Source organism: Lycorma delicatula, chromosome 2, assembly GCF_047948215.1.
Source record: "Lycorma delicatula isolate Av1 chromosome 2, ASM4794821v1, whole genome shotgun sequence".
NCBI classification, from domain to species: Eukaryota; Metazoa; Arthropoda; class Insecta; order Hemiptera; family Fulgoridae; genus Lycorma; species Lycorma delicatula.
The window spans coordinates 187139402-187162613 of NC_134456.1; the positions used below are offsets into that span (position 1 = coordinate 187139402).

General features: G+C 29.2%; 2 protein-coding genes across 2 annotated transcripts in view; both read left to right on the top strand.

The window, feature by feature from the left end:
• Positions 1 to 11316, top strand: part of LOC142320336 (epidermal growth factor-like protein 8) — a 41936-nt gene extending 30620 nt beyond the window's left edge. Inside the window, exons 6-8 of the mRNA XM_075358042.1 lie at positions 3839 to 3930; positions 5104 to 5211; positions 11060 to 11316. Coding sequence (XP_075214157.1) covers positions 3839 to 3930; positions 5104 to 5211; positions 11060 to 11179 — 320 coding nt within the window. The 3' untranslated portion in view covers positions 11180 to 11316. The remainder of the gene's footprint in view (positions 1 to 3838; positions 3931 to 5103; positions 5212 to 11059) is intronic.
• Positions 11317 to 12910: 1594 nt separating this feature from the next.
• Positions 12911 to 23212, top strand: part of mei-W68 (meiotic W68) — a 32732-nt gene continuing 22430 nt past the window's right edge. Inside the window, exons 1-2 of the mRNA XM_075357696.1 lie at positions 12911 to 13077; positions 20649 to 20792. Coding sequence (XP_075213811.1) covers positions 12911 to 13077; positions 20649 to 20792 — 311 coding nt within the window. The remainder of the gene's footprint in view (positions 13078 to 20648; positions 20793 to 23212) is intronic.

Sequence of the window (23212 nt, forward strand, 5' to 3'; positions counted from 1 at the left end):
AATTCTAAAAAATCCTTAACTGAGAAAGTTTCCGAAGTTATTAAACACAGAAGGTCATATTGAAGATTCGTCGATGTTTGATGACATCTGCGGGCCATTCTGAGTGGAATAAAAAAAGATCGGCCCGATCCGTCCAGTAGAACGACTTGACGGACTAAAATAGGTTTTGAACACGTTCTTTACCTGTGGCAGGAAAGAAAAAAACAAGGGTGATAGGGTGAGACTTGCAAATGTAGTGGGGTTTTAGACAATTTTTTTAAATATAAAAAATTGCTTTGTAATAATAACACTGCGGAGCATAACGGGTCTTGTAGGTTTTTAGCCGGAATAGGTCTTTATTGCAGGGTTGTGGGTCAGACATGTTGTAAATTGAATAGGTTTTTAGGCGAGTTTTAAGAAAAATATGTAGCATTACTTTGTAGTTATAACGCTGCAGAGCAGCAAGGGGTGACTAGTATATTATAATTATTGATAATTAAAATAACCAACTAATTTTTTTCTTATAAGCGGATGCAGTTCCCTCTTTACCACCATTGGTAAGGATACACATATTTAGAAAGTTAATTTTTAAACCATTATTTTATGAAATGTTTAATTTTTTGGGCTGATTTTTGCTTGTTTGTGCATAACTTAAGACTTGCTGGATTTCCTGATAAAACTTTGTAGTCAGTGATGGACCTTGAAAGGTGATTGTAAATAGTTAGGTTAGCTTTAAGATTGTTGCTTCCATTATCACCACAGAGAAACTATTTGAAATTAATTTCAATACCAGTAATTTTATGATCATCATAACAATATGCAGTTTAAACTTTCATAAAATAATAGATTTAATAAATCCATTTTCTAAATATTTAGAAAGACATCTCCAGAATATCTTTTCAGTCTATATGCATTGCTTATCTCAGTGGTGTAGATGACATTGTTGTTAATGTTACTTACTCTTAAAGGAGCAGAACAAACGGTACAGTAGAAGCTCAAAATGCCGTGGATTCGGATGTAATGCCTTCGCGTTACATCCGAACTTTTGTAAGTATTTCATGGGCGTTACTTTTATAAGTTGAATTAAAACAGCAAAAATCCTGCAAAAAGCGTTTCTGCAATATAATTTTACCGTTTGAGTTGCTCTTGCCATACCTTCTAGTTGACTGTGACCATTGCGTTCCAAGGATATCGCAGATGAGTGCTTACACAGGTGGTTCTTAATAAAACAAAGTGAAGAAAAGGGTACCAATATCTAGTCCAGATATTGGTCATCAGAGCTCAAGCTGTGAAGTTCTATAAAGATTTGCATGGGGCTGATAATTTTAAAGCAACTGATGGTTGGTTTTTGTAGTGGAAATCTCATCACAGTATAAGTCAAACCAGCAATAAAGAAGAAGCTCAGTCATATGACAGAAGCATAAACTTAAACCTGTTTGCATAGGGAAAAGTTCTAGTCTGGTGTGTTTTAAACATGTTAATATGGCATCACTACTGTTATTGTACAAACATATGAAAAATGCATGATTTTCTATGAAATTTTTGCGAAGTGATTCCATGAGGAATATGTTTCATCATTGAGGAAACATATGCAATAACTAAAACTTGAAGAAAGAACTCTTGACCATTGTTCAGTGCATCTACCTGTTGATGTGCTACCATCACGAGATGGAAAAGTCAGTTATGTTTTTGCCAAAAAACACTTGATCTATCCACTGGACCGCAATATTATTTGGTCATTTGAAGTCCATTACCACCAAGAACTACTCAGTGCTCTAGTGAACTATGACAAGGAAATGGAAACTTTCTTTAAATTTTTTCAATCTGAAAACAGTTGCATATTCAGTAGGTCTTGCATGGGGAAGCATTACTCTGGCTATAATTTAGAATTGTTTGAAGAAATGTTCCAGTGAAGGAACTGTCACCAGCGGAAATGGTTTAGTTTATGTTGTCTCATGAACAAGGTGATTTTATGGATGGAGCGGCAAAATGAATTGAACAGTATTCATTTCTTCCCTTTTGCTACAATCAAACAAGCATGGATAAAAAACGTAGTGCATTGGTTGGTCAAACAAAACTTACTGATTGAACATTGAGTGCAAAATTAGGTTAATGTAAATTCTGTGCAGTGTGATGTAAATTGAGATCAGTTATAGGACTAGAATAAGTAGCATAACTATTGCATAATTTTTAAAAGTACTCTATTTTATATTATTGTATAATATTATAATTTATTAGCTCATAAATATTTCCCTCCGCGGGATCGATTTTTGTCACTTCTATGATCACATTTTGTTGTATCATGGTAAGGTTGTAATGCGTGGTGGGGGGTAAACATGTCCCCCAAATACCGCGCTAAACTGGGCTTCTCTGTATAACTGATCATGTAGAAGTTCTACATTGTTCATTTAGAATATTTTTTCTTTTTAAATTTGACCAAAACAAAATCATGTTTTGTTATGCTAATTAAACAAATACTACACAAACAAAATATACTATTTCATCACATACTGAAAAGGTTTACAAATATATTTAAAACAATATTATTGCATTTGTTTTAAATATGTAATAACAGTACTACCTAAAACACTTTGGGTAAGGAACTGGATTACAATTCTAAAAATATCTTCTGGAAGCTTACTTGGAAGTATTTAAAAAATGAACTGCATTAAACTCATAGTTATAAATAATTTCCTAAGCATGCAATCAATGAATCAATTTAGTTTGATAAATTATTAATCAATAATAAAAATAAAGTGCAAAAACAGAAAAGGTTGAAATACATAACCACAAAAGAGGCTAATGCTTAAATTAACATCAACTATCCCATCTAATGTTTCAAATAGTTTTGGCAAAAATCTGTTGTTTTCCAAACAGTATGAATAACTAATAATATATGAATTTTAATTATTTTATTTACTTATGATGGTATTGGTGAACATGTCTGGTCTCCCCACATTGAACAAGCTCAATTTTTTCCATATTAAAACATTTTAAAATAAATTAAGCATTAGCCTTATCAAGTTGAAGGAATCACTTTGAAAATTTCAAAAATAAACTATTGGTGCATAGAACAGTAGATTAGCCATAGAGTGTAGAGTAGAATTTTTATTAAGTATGTGGAAATTTTGTTGTTAATCAGCCTTAATTAAACAAGGAATGAAAAATGTATCATACTTCAATTTTATAAATAAAAAAAATGTTTTTTTAAAAGCTTGATTAATTTAATTTGTTTAAAATTTAACTGCAGTAAAACATTTACAGCACAATTACTTGTTAAAAATTACTTATTTTAGTATGAGTTAGATCTTGGTAAATGAGTAACTCTTTTACAATCCCAATTCTAGTTATTTAAATGGTCCTGCCAACTGATATCAAATTATCAAACCATTAATTAAAAAAACTTAACTATGGTTAAGTTATTGTTTAATTTATGGTTAATTACCTAATAGCATAATTTCCAAATTGGTCTGATAATTAGATATATATTTTTTCACTGCTGCATTTTAGAATTCAAAATATTGTGATTTCAACAAGCAAGAAATCATTCTTATTTTTGGGAACAGTTTATCTGAATAAAGAAACGTACTGGTAATTAATTATGATGGTTAAACATTTACATTAGCAAAGTATTCCACTGTTTTCTTTTTTAAGAGAAAAAAAGCCAGTACTAAGGAGTCCCTGAACCCCCTCAAGTGCCCTGAACTACTACTGCAATATAGTATGTTGATTATTATCATTTTGTTAATAAAACAATATAAGATAATCATTATGATTCTGAAAAATATTACTTGCTGAAGACCATTTACTGTCCTTATGACACAGGAATCTTCTAAACTAAAATTATTTTTTTCTCTAGACAGATCTTGGCCTAGTGTTACTGGTACTGGAACTGATGTGTATGAGTCAGATGTTGATGTGTTTGCTAAAAATATGGCAAAGTTAAATGAGGTAAGAATGAAACAATACCAGAGTATTTATTTACAATATTTTTTTATCTTGTTTCAATTTTACTTTCTTAAGCATGATGTATACATTATTAGTATTGAAATGTTCCAAAATTTCTTAATTTAATTTTTTATTAAAAGATGAATTGGAGGTACAATAAAGCAATCTTAAATTTCTCTTTTTGTCTATTTCTGTTTGGAGGTCAAACATTGAATAATTTTAATAAAATTCACTTTGTTATTCAGAGGATGGTCCATCAGTAATCACATTGAGTTTATGGTGCTATCCTAAAATTTTCAGGCCTGAACAGAAGTAAAATTTCTACAAAACCAGTTCTTTTTTAAATTCGTATTATGCTTTTGATTAAAATTCCTAGATTTGTTATAACAACATGCAGTTAAAGATGAGAATGAAAACATTTGAGAAGCTTTGTATTGTCTTGGTTAAAATCAATATTAATTAATTTTGTAATGTAATGTGTTTGAATAAAATTCAATTAATACAATTTAGAAAAACCTGAAAACAAATAAATACACTTTTAATTTATATACTCTTATGATCTCTTGTGCTTACCAACAGTTTTATGCTTTTATAATAATATTATTTCAGTTTCTTTGTAAGTGATTTTATTGAAGACAAATTACTGTATTTTTTCATACAGCTTAAATATCTAAGTGTTTTTTTGTATTTATACACGAGTTATTTTATTACATTGTAATTAGAATGGTCATTATGTATCAAATTTCCATTTGTTTTTATTTTTCTATAGATCCAGATCGGAACTGCATTATTTGTTTAGTTATTTGATGATGTTACTCATCAATAATCTTTAAACAGATTTTCAATGTCTGTTTTATTTCACATTGAAATAAAAGCTTTTCCATTATTAGCTTTTCCATTATTAATTTAATCTGAGTAAAGTTTTTGATTGATCAGCTTACTTCTTCACTTCTCTCTGAGGTATATAAAATCTAAAAATTCTTTCCAGTGGTTAAACCATTCCTTCACATACATCTGAAGCAGTGTGACTAATCTGACTACTGTGCGATATTTTAGTTTAGGTTATTAAGGAATAACTTAATAATCATTAGCTACTTAAAAAATACTTTCAGATTTAGTTTTTGATAATCTGTTACTGTTTACATATACTAATGTTTCAAATTTATTTGATTTCAGGTTTTTAAATCTAACAGAAATGAACTATCAACAGAAGTTTCTGATAATCCAACCAACAGTGAACTACTAGCTATGATTGATACCTTACAACAAAAAGTAGATTCTTTAGTAAGTATTTCATTAGTTAATAGGCAATTAATAAATTACTGAAAATAATGTTATTAAGTTTTACAGAAGTTATCTTTGACATGAATATAATTATATTACAGTTTTTATAGTTTCAAATGATTAATAGTTTTCTTTTTAATGAATGCTATTAGTTACATTTAATAAAAATAAAGTGTACAAGTATAAAGGGTGAAAAGTAACCATTTACTTGGATACTCAATGCAGAACACTGTTCTGCAGGACCTGCAGAACAATGTTGTGTAGGTGACCATAAGAAACACTATTTAGTAACCAAAAACTATCATAACCATAAATATAAGTCCATGTAAACTTGTATGATATGCTAATAATCTATATGTTCTTTACCACTTTCCCTTACAGCCTACAATCTTTTGTGATTACTCCAACCTCCACAGAGTAGTAGTGTTTCTGCCTTTCTTCTGAAAGGTTCTAGGTTCGAATCCTAATCAGGCTTAACATTTTTTAACATATTACAAAATGTATTTCTTATCATTACAAATCAGTAGGGTGAAAAGAACATGTAAAAAGCATGTAGGTCTACAGTTACTAGATAAAGAGTGTACCTTGAATTGCCAGGATCAACAAAAAGTAGTTTAGCAACTATAATAATTGTACTGGTCATTTTTATATTTACAGGATGGTAAAAAATGTTTTAGGGCTGTAATACAAGCCTATATAGTGTTACTCATAGTACAAGAAAGGCAATAAATTTCAAATCTGTCTAGAAAATATTTTATAACTTTCATCTTATTTATTATTGTAGTTATTTCTTATGATGGTAATGCTTAACCTCATGTTAGAAGTTTTGTAGAGTTTTAGATGAAGAGTAAGTATTAAAAAATTCAGACTCTCCAAAACAGGCAAAAATTAGGTACCACTTTGTTAGCTTCTAATATTTTTGACTGATTATTTTTTTAAAGGTAACTCATAACCTTATTTTTGATATGAGTTTTGTTTGTAGAAATTAAATTTTTTATTTATTCATAATTGAAAAAAGTGATATTAATTTTCTAAAAGAAACCTTTCCCATTACTTCTTCAAAATTACAATCTACTTGATTTATTTAAGCAGAACCTATAGGAACTCAGCTGAAATTTGATGAAAATCAGCCAATATACTGAAAGTAAAACCCCTAATGAGTGTAATTCATAGTCTTAGACTTGGACTAGCAAACTGAAATCAATCACTCCACCCACTCAAGAGTTAAACTTATTGGCAGTATGTTGAAACAACTATAAATGGAACCATACTAGCTGCTTCATGCACAATACACTCACTGTAAATGTTTTATTAATTTAAATCAGTATGTCTGAGCTATGTTGATATGAAAAAATATAAATCTGTTTTTCAGTCAACTGGACTGAAAATTAAAGGGCAATTATTAAATTCTTTACAATTATTAATTTTAAAATCAATCCTGTAATTTATGGTATAAAGTCCATTTCTCAAAACGATCAAAATGGTAAAATATATACATACTACTTGTATTTGCATGAAAATGATGAAAGTTTGAATTACTGATAAGAAACAAATGTGTAGTATTATTATGTGCAATATTACAATAGTATTTCATCTTATTTTTATTTATTGCACAACCTTAATTGTATATATATGTGTTGGTTAATTTTTCAAAAAGTGATATATACCCCTTGCAATTTTTTTTTCTTAAACAGAACTCAAAGTGATACATTTGTTTTGTATTAAATTTGCTGGTCAGATTTCAGCTTCATTTTCAAAAAATAAAAAATAAATGTAATAGTAAATACTAGTGTAATGGTATAAGAAAAATACTATAATTATGTAATAGTGTCCTATTGGTTGGTCTAGTGAGTTGCTGGATTTTAGATGCAGAAGTTAATGACTCAATTTTTGTCAGGCATTCTTTCATCATAATTTCATTACCTTTGAGTATGCTTAGAGATTGTTACAAATATTCTAAAGAAAAAAAAAGAATTATATGTTCACATTAGAACTGTATATTATATTAATAATCCTTTGAATTTATGTCTGGGCTTAAAAGTACTCAGAGTCTATGTCTCTATGTAATTATTTATAAGGTTATGGATAGAGCCAGTCTCTATAAATCACAGTTGAAGAAATTGAAAAAAATCAAATGCAGAAATCATCTTTGAAAAACTAATGGAATAATATTAAAGAATTAGTCAAAACTAAATCTGTTGGTACCATAAAGCTTAAAAAACATTTTCTTTGAACTTTATTCACTTAAGGACTGGAACAAAAAATGACACCAGATATAGAAAAACCCAAAGATACTAAAACTTATGGGATAAAGCCCATTCCTGAAAACGATCAAAATGGTAAAATACATCTCGTATTTAGCATGAAAATGATGAAAGGGTGAGTTACTGATGAGAAACAAATGTGTAATATTATTATATGCAATACTACATTAGTATTCCATTACTTAATTGATTTATTATACAACCTTAATCGTAAATTTTTCAAAGGTTAATTTTCAAATTTAATTTGTTTTTTATTTTATTTTTCATATTTAATTTTCAGGTTAATTTTTCAAAAAGTTTATACACAGTATACACTGAACTTTGCACTTCATATGTTTGGAGACCACAAAAAGTATAAGAAATGTATTTTTAGTTGGCCTAAAATAGAGGAGGAAAACTGTGTAGCAGATATGAAAGCATGTGGTCTTTTTTATTACATTTTAAGTTGATACATTATTGTCAATGTAAAGTTAAAGTTTTACACATCCCAGGAATGGTCAACCTGAGACTATACAAGACTACATTTCATTTAGATTCATACGTATCATCCTCATTCATCCTCTTAAGTAATACCTTAGTGGTGGTTGGGAGGCTGAACAGAAAAAGAAAGTTAAAGTTTAATTAACATTAATAGCAATGTAGCTGAATTATATAATGCTCTCGTAATAAAAATAATTAGAGGGAAGAGATTAAATGCTGCTTTAAAGAATGTGTAAAGTATGGTAACAAACAGCATCAGTTACCCAAAATAGAAAAAAAAAAGGCTAGTTTATGCATTGCTTAAGTACCTTCACAATGCTAGCCCAGGATTCCGAAGCAAAGCAACTGAACATAGAAGAGTGAAAATTATGAAAAATGAGAGATTTCCAGAAGAAAAATAAATCAAGGAAAAAGCTTTTTGAGGTATTCACATGAGAACTATGGGAATGAAATAAAACAGATCTTGAAATGGAGAAATTCAAAATCTAGTAGACTTTTCCTTGAAGTCCTTAGAGGAAAATGCCAAAAGATGGAAAGAAATAAAAAAATAAACCATCTCAGAAGGAAATTAGGGAAAATGGAGAGAATTCTGAAGAGAATAACTTTGAAATTTGGAAAAATTATTTGTATGAGACAAGCAATGTGTTGTGCTAAAATGTAGTAATTATTATTGTATGACGATTTGTGTTTTTTTTTATTTTGGAATGTCTTATGGAAAGAAAAAGGTAGTAGACAAGAAAATTAATATGAGATTAATGTAAAATGATTTATCTTTTTTATGTATCAGGAATTTGCATCCCTAAGAGTTTCTATTGATGGCTTGATCAGATATGAAAGTCTCATGGAAATAAAGTGTTCTGTTTCAACGAAATTTATCATTCCTGAAGAGGTAATTGGTGCCAAAAAAATGTTTTTTTTTTGTAAATTGAGAAAATATTGTTCTACTGTAATACGCAAAAACTAACACTGGTACTACCAAAAGTATGGGGCAATTGTACAATGGCAGGAAAAATTACATTCTCGCATGCTGAACCGCAAGAGTATCTAAAGAAAAAAGTTGAGAAATCAATTATGGAAAGAAGAATGCAGAAAAATTAGTCAATTTTTATTACAATTGTTTATAACCAGAGTTGGTAGACCCTACATACAAAAGTATTCTAAATAAATAAGAAATCTTTGGTACATTATTAAAACACAAACAAATTAAAAAAACAAATGTACAATTAAATCATAAGTGTTACAAACATATCGTCAATATATAAGGAGCGACTGAATGTAATACATACTGGAAAATCACAGGAAAACAAGATTTGCACAAAGCGACAGGTGCTGCCATCTTGTAGTTTCATTCCCTACTAACATTCCTATACTTGTTGACCCATACCCTCTAATTTTCTGTTAGTATTTACTATGGAATGAAGTGTGCCTACACGTCTCAAATAATGTACAGCTACTGAATTTTTAACAGCAGAAAAAGTAAATGCTGGTGACATTTATAGTTGTCTAAAAGACATTTGTGAAGATGAAATGGTTGATTGAAGTACTGTGATTTGGTGGGCAATAACATTTTGTGCATCAGAAGCTGGTAAAGTGAATATTGAGGATGAACCTTGAAGTGGTTGACAAATTTCTGTGACTGATAAGAACCACGAAAAGTAGGTGGATGAAATTCAAAACAACCATCGCATCACTCAACAATGCATTGAACCTAGATAGGAATATCAAAAGAATGGGTAGGTGACATAGTTGCACGATTGGGCAAAAATCTATGCGTGGTGAGTACCACATAAGCTCGCAGAAAAGAACAGACAGCAATGAAAGGAATACTGTGGATGGCTTCTGAATCATTATTGTGATGAGGGAGATGACTCCCTCATATTAAATATTGTGATGCGAGATGAAACTCAAATGAATCATTACAACCTGAAAGAAAAATGGCAGAGCATGGAATACCGGCGCTATAGTTCACCTCAATCAAAAAAATTCTAAGCTCAATCCTCTGCAAAAAAATTCTCTTGGCATTGTTCTGGAATTCCATACACATGTATGTGACTGACTACCTGCAACTAGATTAATTGCATATTCTTTTTAACGTTTCATAGAAACGTTAAAAAACCTCAGGAGATGTGTGTGTGTGTGTGTGTGTGTGTGTGTGTTTTCAACAATCCACTGAGGAGGTAATTCTGCTACATGACACTGCTGGCTACACACATCTTCACTATACAATCACCGAGACCCTTGTGTAATTGTGAATAGTGACTAAGTGGAAAAATAAATAACTTTATGTAGTGAATAAAATGTACTTTTATGCCATATTTGTTTCATTTGAGTATCTCTTTTCATGTTAGATAAAAAATGTTTAGGAACCACTAGACAATAGTTACTGCTCACTTTTACTGCTACTGTACTCTTACTGATGACTGGATGTGTAACAAGTTCTGGTGTAAATGGCAGTAATAAATCATTACACCTTTTTTCCAGGCTAGCAGTGCTATCCCCAACTATAAAATATTTCAGAGTTCTGATGTCCCCTTAACGCCCATTTCGTGATTGCAAGTGAATTTTGTTCAGCATGTTTTGGAATGCTTAAAAAAATATTGTTGAAAAAATAAACTGGCTAATTCTTCCAAGAAGATTGTTCATTAGGAAGAAAAAGATTTGATCTGAAATTTAACTTGAAGAATTGAAGTAGTAATTTGGAGCAAGATGTGTTTGTCTTGTTTATCAGTTTCTTAAATTAGGATCTATGCATTAGACAGACCTGTATTAGACATCTTATATTTTATTTCTCAATATTTTACTGGTGAATGTAAATACAAATTAGAGGGCATCACCAAAAAAATTATATAAAAATAATAAAGTCATTATTAATAATAAAATCATTATATCAAATATTTCAGTATTGCTTTATTTCTGATTGCTTATATCTGAAGGCAAAAAAAAAGACTATATTTGTTATACATAACGAGAAGAGTAATTTGATTAATTTTTATAGTATCTAAATACACTGATTAATATCGGTTAAAATGTATTGTTTATATAAACAGAAAGAAGTATTCTATGTTCTGTTTTAATAATGGAAAATTTTCTATTTTGTTTTTCAGTTACGTTACCACAATGAAAAATGGAAAAAAGTTGAAACATATGTTGCAGAGTTGCAGTATCTATGTAATAGAGTAGAAACATTAGAAAATCAATTTAATTTTCATAAGTCATGTTTATAATTTTATGAAAAATAAAAACGAATAATAATTACAAAATCATATTTATAATTTGAAATTGTTATTTATGAACAGTTTATCTATGTATTGTAAATAAAGGTGATTAAATTTAAAACATGCTTATATAAAAATATTTCCCAAGTTAAATTTGTGCTTAATTTTTAAAAAAGATTTATGTAGACATTTTCTTTAAAAAAAAATATACAGGCTACATGTTCATATTTATGTTGATCATTTCAGTTTACCTAAAAAAAAATGAACTCAACATATTTTAACAGAATGAGTATTTGAATTAACCATTTAATTTAGAAGGAAATTTTTTCAGTGTTCATATCTCTTTATTTAACTACAAGATACTTGTAGTCAGTTAGGGAATCATTTCTAAATAGCTAATCTGTTTTTAATAAAACTTGTAGGTTAATTTGGTTTTGGCCCTGATTCAAACTTGACAACCTTGGCTGTCATTCAAGCGAAGGCAATATGGCCCTTTTTGAAGAGTTATTTGGAAACAAAGTAGATAATTATTAATGATTAGCAAACTGCAATTCAAAATGTAAAGCAGAAGGAGTTATTATGTATATTAAGTAAGAAGTAAAGTGTATAGATCAGTGTGAATTGAATTTTATTTCCGCTGATGGATTACTAGATATTTATATTCAAGAACTTGATAGATTCGTAAGCAGTAACAAATCAGACGATGACATCAGCTCAGTTTATGGCAGTGATATAAATATAGATATTTTGAAGAATGATATAACTGAAGATAATTATTTATTTACATTACAAGGTCGTGGTTTCAGTTTGTTATATAATAGTCCCATTAGATAATCCTCTGGTTCGTGTATAGACCACATAGCCATAAAATTTAAAGTAAACAGTTATATATATGTTTAATCAGAATTTTGAAATAATTAATTTGGGAATTACTGTTCATGCATTGATTAGGTTAATACTAAATACTCATACTTTCGTTTTCAATGATACAACTAAAATAGATTTGAGATCATAAGTTGATGTAAATATAATTAAAGCACAACTTCATGATGAAAGTTGGAATAATACTTTTCAAATATCAGATGTTGAGAAAGCTTTTGATTCTTTCATTAATATTCTGATAGAAAACATGGATCTGGCAAAAAAAATCTGTTAGTAATAAGCAAGAATATGCCCCTATAAAACCATGGGTGATCATAGATTTAGTTCATAGAATTAGAAAGAGATATTCTGTATAAGAAAATGAAGATCCAACCACACAATATCAAACTTAAGAATTATTACAAGAATTTTAAATTCAGATAAAATGATGATTTAAAATCAAAGATAAATGCATTTCTTAAGGAACTGATTGTAAATAGTAAAAATAAGTAATTATAAACCAATATTACTGCTACTGGAACTGTAAAAATATTTAGAAAAAATAGTCAAAACTAATTTTCTTGATACAACGAATTTTTTCAGTGAGAATCACAATGGTTTTGGAAAGAGTAGAAATACTAAAGTTATGCTACTGAATTTTATATAAAATATAATAAATAGTAAAAATAAAAGATACAAGCAGCTGGATTGTTTTAGGTATGAGGAAAACTTTTGATGTAGTTGATCAAAAAATATTGTTAAATAAATTGTGGGAAGCTGGAGTAGAGGATTTTGTAATAGTTGGGTTTAATCTTATTTGGAAGGTAGGACTCAACAAGTAAGAATATGTAACAAAGTAAGTTCTCTAGGGGTTATAAAATGACGAATACTGCAGGGTTTCTTCTTGGCGCTATATTGTTCATTATTTACATAAATGATCTATGTAATGGAATTTCCAAGGGTAGAATAATGTTTGCTGATGATACAACATTCAATTATGAAGCAAAGAATGTGGAAATAATAAAAAAGAATATTGAAAAACCCTGGTTACAATTAGATGGTGGTTAACAAAGAATGAAATAATATTAAATATAGCAAACACTAATTATTTAATTTTTCAATTAAAAGGTTCACTGAACTATGTAGAAAATATTAAATATCATAATTTAAATTGTGAGTTAAACAATTTTGCTTATCTCCAGCAATGCCACAAAATAACATGATTAAATATTTAGGAGTGATTCTAGATGTAAATATCATGGGGATTGATGATTTAAAAAAAAAATAATAAAAGAATTAGATGTAGATATTCATAAATTTTATTGTTTAAAGAATTTCTGCCCTCCAAAGACATTAAAAATGTTATAACATTTTTAATATCTTTGTACATACATTAATTTTGAGTCAAAATTGATGAATGGTTTGTTGTGATGGGGAGGAGCATATTATGCAAATATAGAACTAGTATTTATTGCGCAGAAACATATAGATTAATTTTTGAAAAAACTCAAGAGATTCGCTCAACAACCTGTACAGCTTTGCTCAGAGACCTTTCCACAGAACTGTCCAAGGACTTGCACAGAAGCCTTTTGAGAAACCTGTCAATAAACCTGTGCAGAAGCCTTTTGAGAGACCTGTCAACATACCTGCTATGAATCCTATTCACAGACATACCCCATGGGGTTGTCAAGGGAAAATTATCAGCCTTCTGCTGAGTTCCAAATCCTGTCTACACACCGACTTAGTTTCCCACTGGGGTTGGGTCTCAACATTAATATAAAATTAACTTTAAATTATTAATGATAACTTAATAATTAAGTTAACATCTTAATTAAACAAAAACAAATAAAACTACTTCTTACAGCCTTTTTAAGAAGGTAAAAAATAAGGCACCATTAACATCAATGGCAATAGTGTAAATACTGCATAATTAGCTTCAAAAGGTCCTCTGGAAGAACACCCTCCATCCAATTTGAAAGCAAATTATTTACACTTCAAAAGTGTTTAACGTTTAATTTTGTTGTTCAATCAAAAAAACTCGAGCCAATTTCCATTTATTTAACAGTTATATAATTATGGGAAAAATTATTTTTGTTATTAACCAATTAATATAACAAAATAAACCCAGAATTATATTGTGTAATTTTAATTTTCTACCTATCCTCCCTATGACCTTATTTGCAGCGTGAAAGGAGGCAGTACAAATTTTGGTTGCGGTAATCATGCTTAAAAACTCAAAATTTACTGCAAACGAAAAATAAAGTCTTGTAAATATTACCGCTTTAGATAAAAAGTGGAATATAGTATTATTAATACAGTAGCATAGTATTAATCTCTTTCATAAAATAAGCCTATATCCGTGGATAACGAACAACCGACAACCAGCAAGTGGCGTGTATTTATAAATTAATGGACAATTAGGAGTTCCCATCTTAATCTCCAGCTATAAGCAAGGATACCTCTCAACGTAAATTTCTATTGCAAGGTGTAAATAAGTTCAAATGATAACTTATCGTAACCTTTTTCTTTAAATTTTAACAAAAATTTCGTTATTGTGAAACACGTCCAAACTACTTTGGTAGGATACGAGATCTACAATAAATTCATTTTTTGGGTATAGAAAGGCAAACTATTTTTTTATTTTCCCCAATAAATCAATTATAAATATAATATTTATTATATATATATATATATATATATATATATATATATATAATATTTATTATATATATATATATATATATATATATATATATATATATATGATATTTAATCAATTAAACTTAATAATTATTTTTAAGTAATAAAGCTTCTTAATACCAAAATATTCTACCATAACACAAAAATACATTCATGCGATCGCTTACCGCAAGAATCTGTATAATATTCTACTTATATTAAGCAGAAACTGAAAGGTGTCTTTTCTTGACAGCTAGAATTTTATTTTTACAAACGCATCCTTTCGGAATAGAAAAGTAACATAAAAACACTGCATTAAGTAGATATTACAGGAAAGTGTCAAACTTTAATATTTTTGTAAGCAAGCTATTTCAGATTCTAATTGTATTTTGTACTACCATAATTTCAGTTGGCTATACTGATACCTTCCACAGTCATTTTCGAATCAATGACCGGTTGATTTTTGTTACTTGGTCGATGTAAGAAATTTTAATTCACTGAATAATTACGTTATTCTGGGAGAAAAAGATTGCTAACTTAACATTTATATAGAAAAATATTTAATAATAATTCCGTTTATTTGTATTTACGTCAGAATTCCAACAGAAAAGTTTCCGCGATTTCTAGTATGAGTTGCAAAGATAATATATTCATAAAGAGGCTTATCTATTTAAAGTGTAAAATTGAATCGGAATTTTCAGAAGAAAACTTAGGATTTGTCTCTAAGCAGCTTATGATAAGAAGGTACAGTGTTCAAAAGATTTATTATTGAAATTACATTTTTCTTCAATAAGTATTTTGTTGGTAATTGATCAAAATATACCAACATATCCAGCCACCTAGCCTAATGAAAACTACCCTGAGTACTTTCAGCTTTGGTTATTCATTTGAATAAGTTCATTATGCATGGCAATGAACTTACTCAAATGAATATATTATTTTAATGAAAATAAAATGATGGTACATATTTGAAAATCTATGAACTCTCAAACTTTAAGGAATGGTATTAATTATTTCCAACAAAGTCTAATTTAATATAGATCCAATTTATGTGGTTCCCTGTGAAATTTCACTTACTGACACAGGGAAGGAGGCTGTATTTTTATTTATATTAACTGAATTGTTTTTTTATTTTTATTAATTCCTTTTATATTAAACAAACTGATTGGTTCATGTATTTGCAGTAACAGGCTATAATGTCAATAAAAAATTATTATTAGTGCTGAAATTTATCAATTTTGAAATCTAATTTTGTTTTTCTGTACAAGATGATTTTCTCTTTCTTAATTTTTGTTTTTGTTAAAGTTGCTCACTTTCTATTGTTTAATATATTGTATTTGAAAAGACATTTCAGTTATATCTAAAAAAAAAAAATATGTAAACTGGGTTAAAATGTGAACTAATATTATTTCAATCAGATAACTTCTTAAATAACATTTTTATTCCTATTTTAATCATAGAGTTTTCTGAAACAACTATATTTGCTACATTTAAATGATTAACAGGTACCAAATAACAGTATAACTTTATTTATACATTGCCATGTATAAATTACATTACCTTTCATTTTCTTGTCAGTGATATAGTGGTTGAATATATTGATGGCAAGTTCTCTTTTAATATGAATGAAAATTGGTCATAAGATTGATGTAAAATTAATTACTGCTTCATACTCATATTTGATATACTTTATTATACTAACTGCAATTTTTATTTATTATCTGTGAAGGATATGAATAAATTTTGATGAAAGTAGGTATTCGATTGTTGTGCTAATATAATGTAATATTATTTTAAATTGCACAAGAGAGGTAGCTGATTTAGCTTTTAGAGTATAATTTTCATGTACTGATTTGTCCAATCAAATGATGGTTTTAGTTATTGTTTTCCTGATTTAGTTATTATTCATCAATATATACAATCAATTTTTATTATCTTTTTTTGAATTAAAAATTAATTATATATTTTTATTAATTAATTTATTGTCAATATTCTTTTTTTTATGTTATGATTACACAATGATTTAGTTTCTATCTTTCTCTTAGAAAACAGTTAATGAAGCAGATCCAAGATGTGATTATACAGTTTATCCAAAACATCAGTAACGGAGAAGTACCTTATGTTGTTATACGAAACAACAAAGTGTGGAAAAATTGTGAATTTGGTGAAGTGTAAGTAATTAAAAAAAGTGGTAACTTATGCTTAGTTTTTAAGTGGAATAAATCTTTGGTACTGAATTTATAAAGGACTGAAGTTTTTTGGGCTTTAAAAAATAAAACAAATGATTAAATAATTAACAAATTTTTCCTCTTTACACAGTTCTACAAGTAATTTTCAACTTGCACAAAGATCTCTTGTTCTGTTATAAGTCAGTCTGATAAAATTTTATATGAATTTCACCTTGTTAGAAAAATGATTTACTTAATGAATTCCATTAAAATAAAGATGTAATTGTATCACAAAATAACTATGTAATTGTAATTAAAATAAAAATAACTGGACTCAGACTGGTTTTGTAATTAATTTATAAATATTAGAATTATATGATAAACAGCTCCATCTCTATTTAGTACCTTGCAGATGATATGGGGATATTGTACTTTTAAGGTGTTTTAAATATTGGTAGTCCTTATGTTTGGTTCCATGTCGTAATTCCTGGCTGGTTACTGTCATTTGATTTTTAAACAAAAACTTGCTCAGAAAAGAATTCTAATATACTATGCATGCATTTTTCTACAAGTACATACATTATCTTGAATCAATTTTTTTTATGATAAAAATTTTTTGTTGATTTTTCATTTACTGATTACTTTTTTTAAATTTACTGATGATGAACAAACTTAATTGAATTTTTTTATTTCAGATATTACTACCTTTAATATAGTCACAACTATAGAGTGACAATACAGTGTCTATTTATACATTAACATATGGCTGACACTTACACTCTTAGACAACACAACTATAAAAAAAGCAAAAAAATATCAACTAAGTTTTAAAAATTTTCTGGAAAAGTTATTGTGCTTTCAAACCACAAATAAGGTTCACAAGCTTGTATGACCAATTGAAAATCATATACAGTTAAACAAACAAATTTAACTAAAATGAATGTACTGAATATTAGATTAGGCAAATGGGACATAAAAATTCAAAGAACATTCTCAAGTAATGACTACAAAAGTAGAAACAACCTTTACAAATTGCTTCATAGAGATTACATATCTTTATCTTTATCTATAAAAATGTTAAGTTCGTTTGTGTACGCTTCAAAAACTCAAAATGTTCTGCACCGATATATAACCCGCATCAAAGAATGTTTTTATCTTTTTTTCGAATCAGTCACATACCCGCGACCGCGAGAAAACAGTTTTTTTTTTAACGGTCAGCTGCGTACCAGTGACCGCGCCATCTGCCGGAAGCGAGGGGAACACTCGCCATACTAGCTAACGACAACCGCAGTGTGCAATCAGAAAATAGTGACAGAAATGCAGTACGAGATATCTATGAAATTGCACAATAACAGGCTGGAAGATACATAAGCAGCAATGAGGCTGCATGGCGAATTTTTTCATTTCCCATGCATGAACCCAATCCAGCTGTGGTTCACTTAGCAGTATATTTAGAGAATGGACAGCGTGTTTATTTCACAGATGCAAATGTGCAACAAAGAGCCCTTAATACACCTGGTACAACTCTGACTGCTTTTTTCACCTTATGCCAGGAAGACGCTTTTGCCAGAACACTGATGTATTCAGAAGTTCCCTCTTATTACACGTGGAATGTAACTAAAAAAGTATTCGTACGACGCAGACGAGGAGAGCCAGTCTGGCGTTTTCAGAGAAAATACAATTAGTAAACTTTATACAGTGGATCCCAATCAAGATGAATGTTTTTTCCTTCGCATGCTATTGGTAAATGTGCCTGGTCCTAGATCTTTTCAGCATTTGAAAATTGTTGACGGCGTCACACATGCCACTTTCCGCGCTGCGTGTCAAGCTCTGAATTTATTAGAAAACGACCAACAGTGGTTTATATGTATTAATGACGCGTGCAACACTGCACATCCAAACCAAATTCACGCATTATTGGCAATTATATTGACCGCTTGCTTCCGTTCATCTCCCACAGAGTTATGGGAAAGATATCGATCGCATATGGCTGAGGATATTTTGCATAGAGTACGCCTAGAAAATGCCAATATGACCATGGAATTTACAGAAGGCATTTACAACGAAGCATTGATAAATATTGAAGACAAGTGCTTAGCTATTGCAAATAAAGTTCTTAGACAATTGGGAATGCCGCACCCACCCAAGCTGCGATTGCTTCATTTGATGTGGATTTACGCCGTGAACAGAGTTACAAAATTGGTGATCTTCAGTCATATGTCCAATCAAACATTCCCAAATTAACGCGTGAACAGAAAGGCATTTATGATCGCATAATGCAAATGATAAATGACGGTGTTGGGGGGACCTTCTTCTTGGATGCGCCAGGAGGAACTGGGGAAAGATTCCTCATTAGATTGATTCTAGCAACGGTTCGATCAAAAAATGACAGCCTTAGCTCTTGCTTCGTCTGGAATAGCTGCTGTTACCAGGTGGAAGGACTGCGCATTCAGCTCTGAAGTTGCCATTAAACATGCAAATCATCGAGACTCCTACGTGCAATATTTCCAAAGCATCCGGTATGGGAAAAGTATTACAAAAATGTAAACTCATTGTTTGGGATAAATGCACGATGGCACAAAAAAAATCCCTTAAAGCTCTTGATCGATCGTTACGAGATTTGCGTGGAAACGTTCAACCATTCGGGAATGCTTTGATATTGCCTGCAGGATATTTTAGGCAAACATTGCCTGTAATTTCTCAGCAGACGAAATAAATGCTTGCCTGAAATATTCAACACTGTGGCGACACGTACGTACATTGCAGTTGACTACGAATATGCGTGTCCAGTTGCAGAATGATCCATCAGCTGAGGTATTCTCACGACAGTTACTGGACATTGGAAACGGGCAACTACCAGTCGATGAGATGTCTAGACGAATATCATTTCCTGATAATTTTTGTAATTTAGTAACATCGAAAGAAGAACTGATCGAAAAAGTATTTCCTGATATTCAAATTAATCATAGAAATCACGATTGGCTCAGTGAACGAGCTATACTTGCCGCAAAGAATAAAGATGTCTATCAACTTAATAATGTTATTCAATCCAGCATTCAAATTGAGGAAATTACATATAAGTTGATAGACATCGTTGTTAAAGCAGATGAAGTAGTTAATTATCCAACGGAATTTTTAAACTCACTTGATCTGTCAGGGATGCAACCACACATATTAATATTGAAAATAGGTGTGCCAATTATCCTGTTGCGGATATTAATCAGCCAAACCTCTGCAACGGCACACGACTTGCAGTTAAGAAATTGATGAATAACGTAGTGGAAGCAACGATTTTAACGGGGCCTTTCAAAGGTGAAGATGTCCTCATTCCTCGAATACCCATTATCCCGACCGATACACCATTTCAATTTAAAAGATTGCAATTCTCAATTCGATTGGCATTTGCAATCACAATCAATAAAGATCAAGGTCAATCTTTATAATTGTGTGGTCTAGATTTAGATGCGGATTGCTTCTCACATGGACAACTGTATGTTGCGTGTTCCCGAGTCGGCAAACCAGATAGCCTTTATATCTATGCAGACAGTGGAAAAACAAAAAAATATTGTATATCCACAAGTATTGCAAAATTAAACTTCTATGAAACGTATGCTTTGTTTTGTTTCTCATTTCTCATCCATGCAACCACAATGTGCCACAGCGAAGCATGGCAGGGTACAGCTAGTATAAAAATATTAACTAAAATGTGAAAGGCTTTACACACAGCTTGTGAAAGTCACAAACTCAACACACTTTTTTATAAATTTCAGTTTATCTCTTAAAGATGATGGTGAAGCGTCTCAACAAACTATAAGTTTTGGAGCAGTTAATAGCAAGGATAAATTATCAAAAGTAATATATTTGCTCTCAAAAATATACATGATGTTAGCAGCTTCAAGTTACTGTACAGTTCGGTGAGAATAATTATAAAACTGATTATTTTGATTAATTATTTATCTGATTTTTTTTGGCTGATTCTGTTTTGTATGATTGTGAATTACACATCTAACAATTATATTGTAAATGTTGTATACTGCTGGAAATGTGTAAAAGGACTTGTATTTAATTGGAGTATTCTTACCCTTCTTTAAAGGTAAATGGAAATTCCTCTTCATTAAATTTTTAATTTAATTTAAATGACTGATTAATTAATAATGTACATACAATTAGATTAATTCCATTTATGTTTAAATGAAATATATACAATTTTCTTCTTGTTAATATATCATGTTTACTCCTAGATGTTTCACTTCTTGGAAATCCTGAGCCATCGTAAATTTAGTATATTTTATATCTTACACAGCATGTATTTGTGAAAGGAATACAAGTTTAGCAAATGAAGGTTAAAAATGTGTTTCTTTTCATTGGGAGTTCACTAAATTAGTTTATTGTATTAAACAAATTTTGGATTTTTGTTTTGGATCATGAGCACAGTCTCACTTAAATTAATTTAATTTTAGTTTTTTCTTTTCTGCATCGCTTTTGTTTCTTTATCTACTATTATATTATTATTTGACAATTTACTCAGCAGTAGGAAATTATAAGTAAAATCTCTTTAAATCACATACATCACAATTATTTAACAGATGAAAAGAATTTTTACATCAGTGGTTCAAAAAAACTTTTCCAAGTCGTGGCGCACTTATTCAATTAAATTTTTTCCACGGTGCCGTACCCTAAGTAAAAGTATGACTACTCGTAAGTAAGAGATAAGAATAAATACAACTCGTGCATCATTATTTCTTTACTTTATTAACATTAAATTAATAATTATAAATGTCTTTGTTCAATTAATTATGAAGCTTTTACAATATTTCAGGGCACCCCTGTGAAGAAGTGGTCTCCCTGGGGTGCACAGTTTGGGATTCACTGATTTACATGATATATCTTACTTGATTAAGAACCAGGGTTGTAGTACTTGTTATAGATATACACTCTAAACAATTTATCTTTCAAACAATGATTTGAACCTGGTTAGGGTTGAATTAGATCATGCAATAAGTACACATACACACACATATATATTACCTTACTGAAATTAATCTTTTTACGATTTATTTCTCTATATTGTTAGATTATATTTAAATTCTATTAAATAAACGACCTAGTCAGAATATTGAGATAAGACATATCATACCTTAATTTTTCATTAAAGTACTTCTGTGGGATCCTGCAACCTCAGTCATAATTGAAATAATTCCTTTATTGCATAATAATATTAACAAAAATAATGAAAACTGTGTATTAATTCACACCAGTGCTGCTATCTGTTGCAGTTTTTATAAGACTGTCTCCCTCAAACACTGATGGTTTATCAAATTAAGATTTTGTTTGTATTTATATATGTAATATTTTTTAATATATTTAATTTTATGTCATATTTATTAATTTCTAAATTTGTGTTAATATCATAAATAGAAAGTTTATTGTTTATTAGATATTCTGCCATATTAGATAAACCTAATTTATTACTTTAGTAATTTTTATAATATTCAAGAAATCTGGTTTTAAAGGATCTGTTTATTTTTGCTATATAAGTAGTACCATTGCATTTAATTTTATAAATCCACACAGATTGTTTATATTATTATTTTTGTTTTTTTAAATATTTTATTACGTGATGATTAGGTTTGTATAATGGTTTAAATATTTCTTCATTGTAACTTTACTAATGTTTTCAATGATATATTATTAGTGTATATAAATTTATATATATTTTTTCATTCTTTTGTGTTTTATTATGTATTGTTTGTAAGGTAGTTATTTTGTTATTGCATGCTGATAGTTTTTTTAAAATAAATATTGTTAATTAAAATAGCATCACATCCATTTTCAATAACTATGTGTTTTATGATGTTCATTTCGCAATTTAACTTTTCTATATGTGTATTTGATTGCTTTATTTGTATAAGTATTAATTTAATAATAATTAATATAATATTTAATATGTGTACAAGTGTTAAGTTTATGAGACCAAGGGTGATATGATTTTTTATGAATTGTTATATTATTTGATGTAGGTTTTCTATATTCTGATGTTTAAATTTGGTTGCACTTCAATATTTGGTTACATCAATATTGACATCTAAATAATTTAACATTCTATTATTATCTATTTCAAATGTGAATTTGAAATTTTCATTATAAGAATTTAATTTGTTTAATATTATTAATGTTCATTATTTATTATGGGATTTATATAATGAGAATATCATCAATATACTGTGACCATATTAAAGCTTTATGTGTATGAATGATACCATGTACTAATTTACTCTAAAATTCTGTAAATGTAATACTGACATAATAGCTGATAGTGGAAATCCCATAGGTA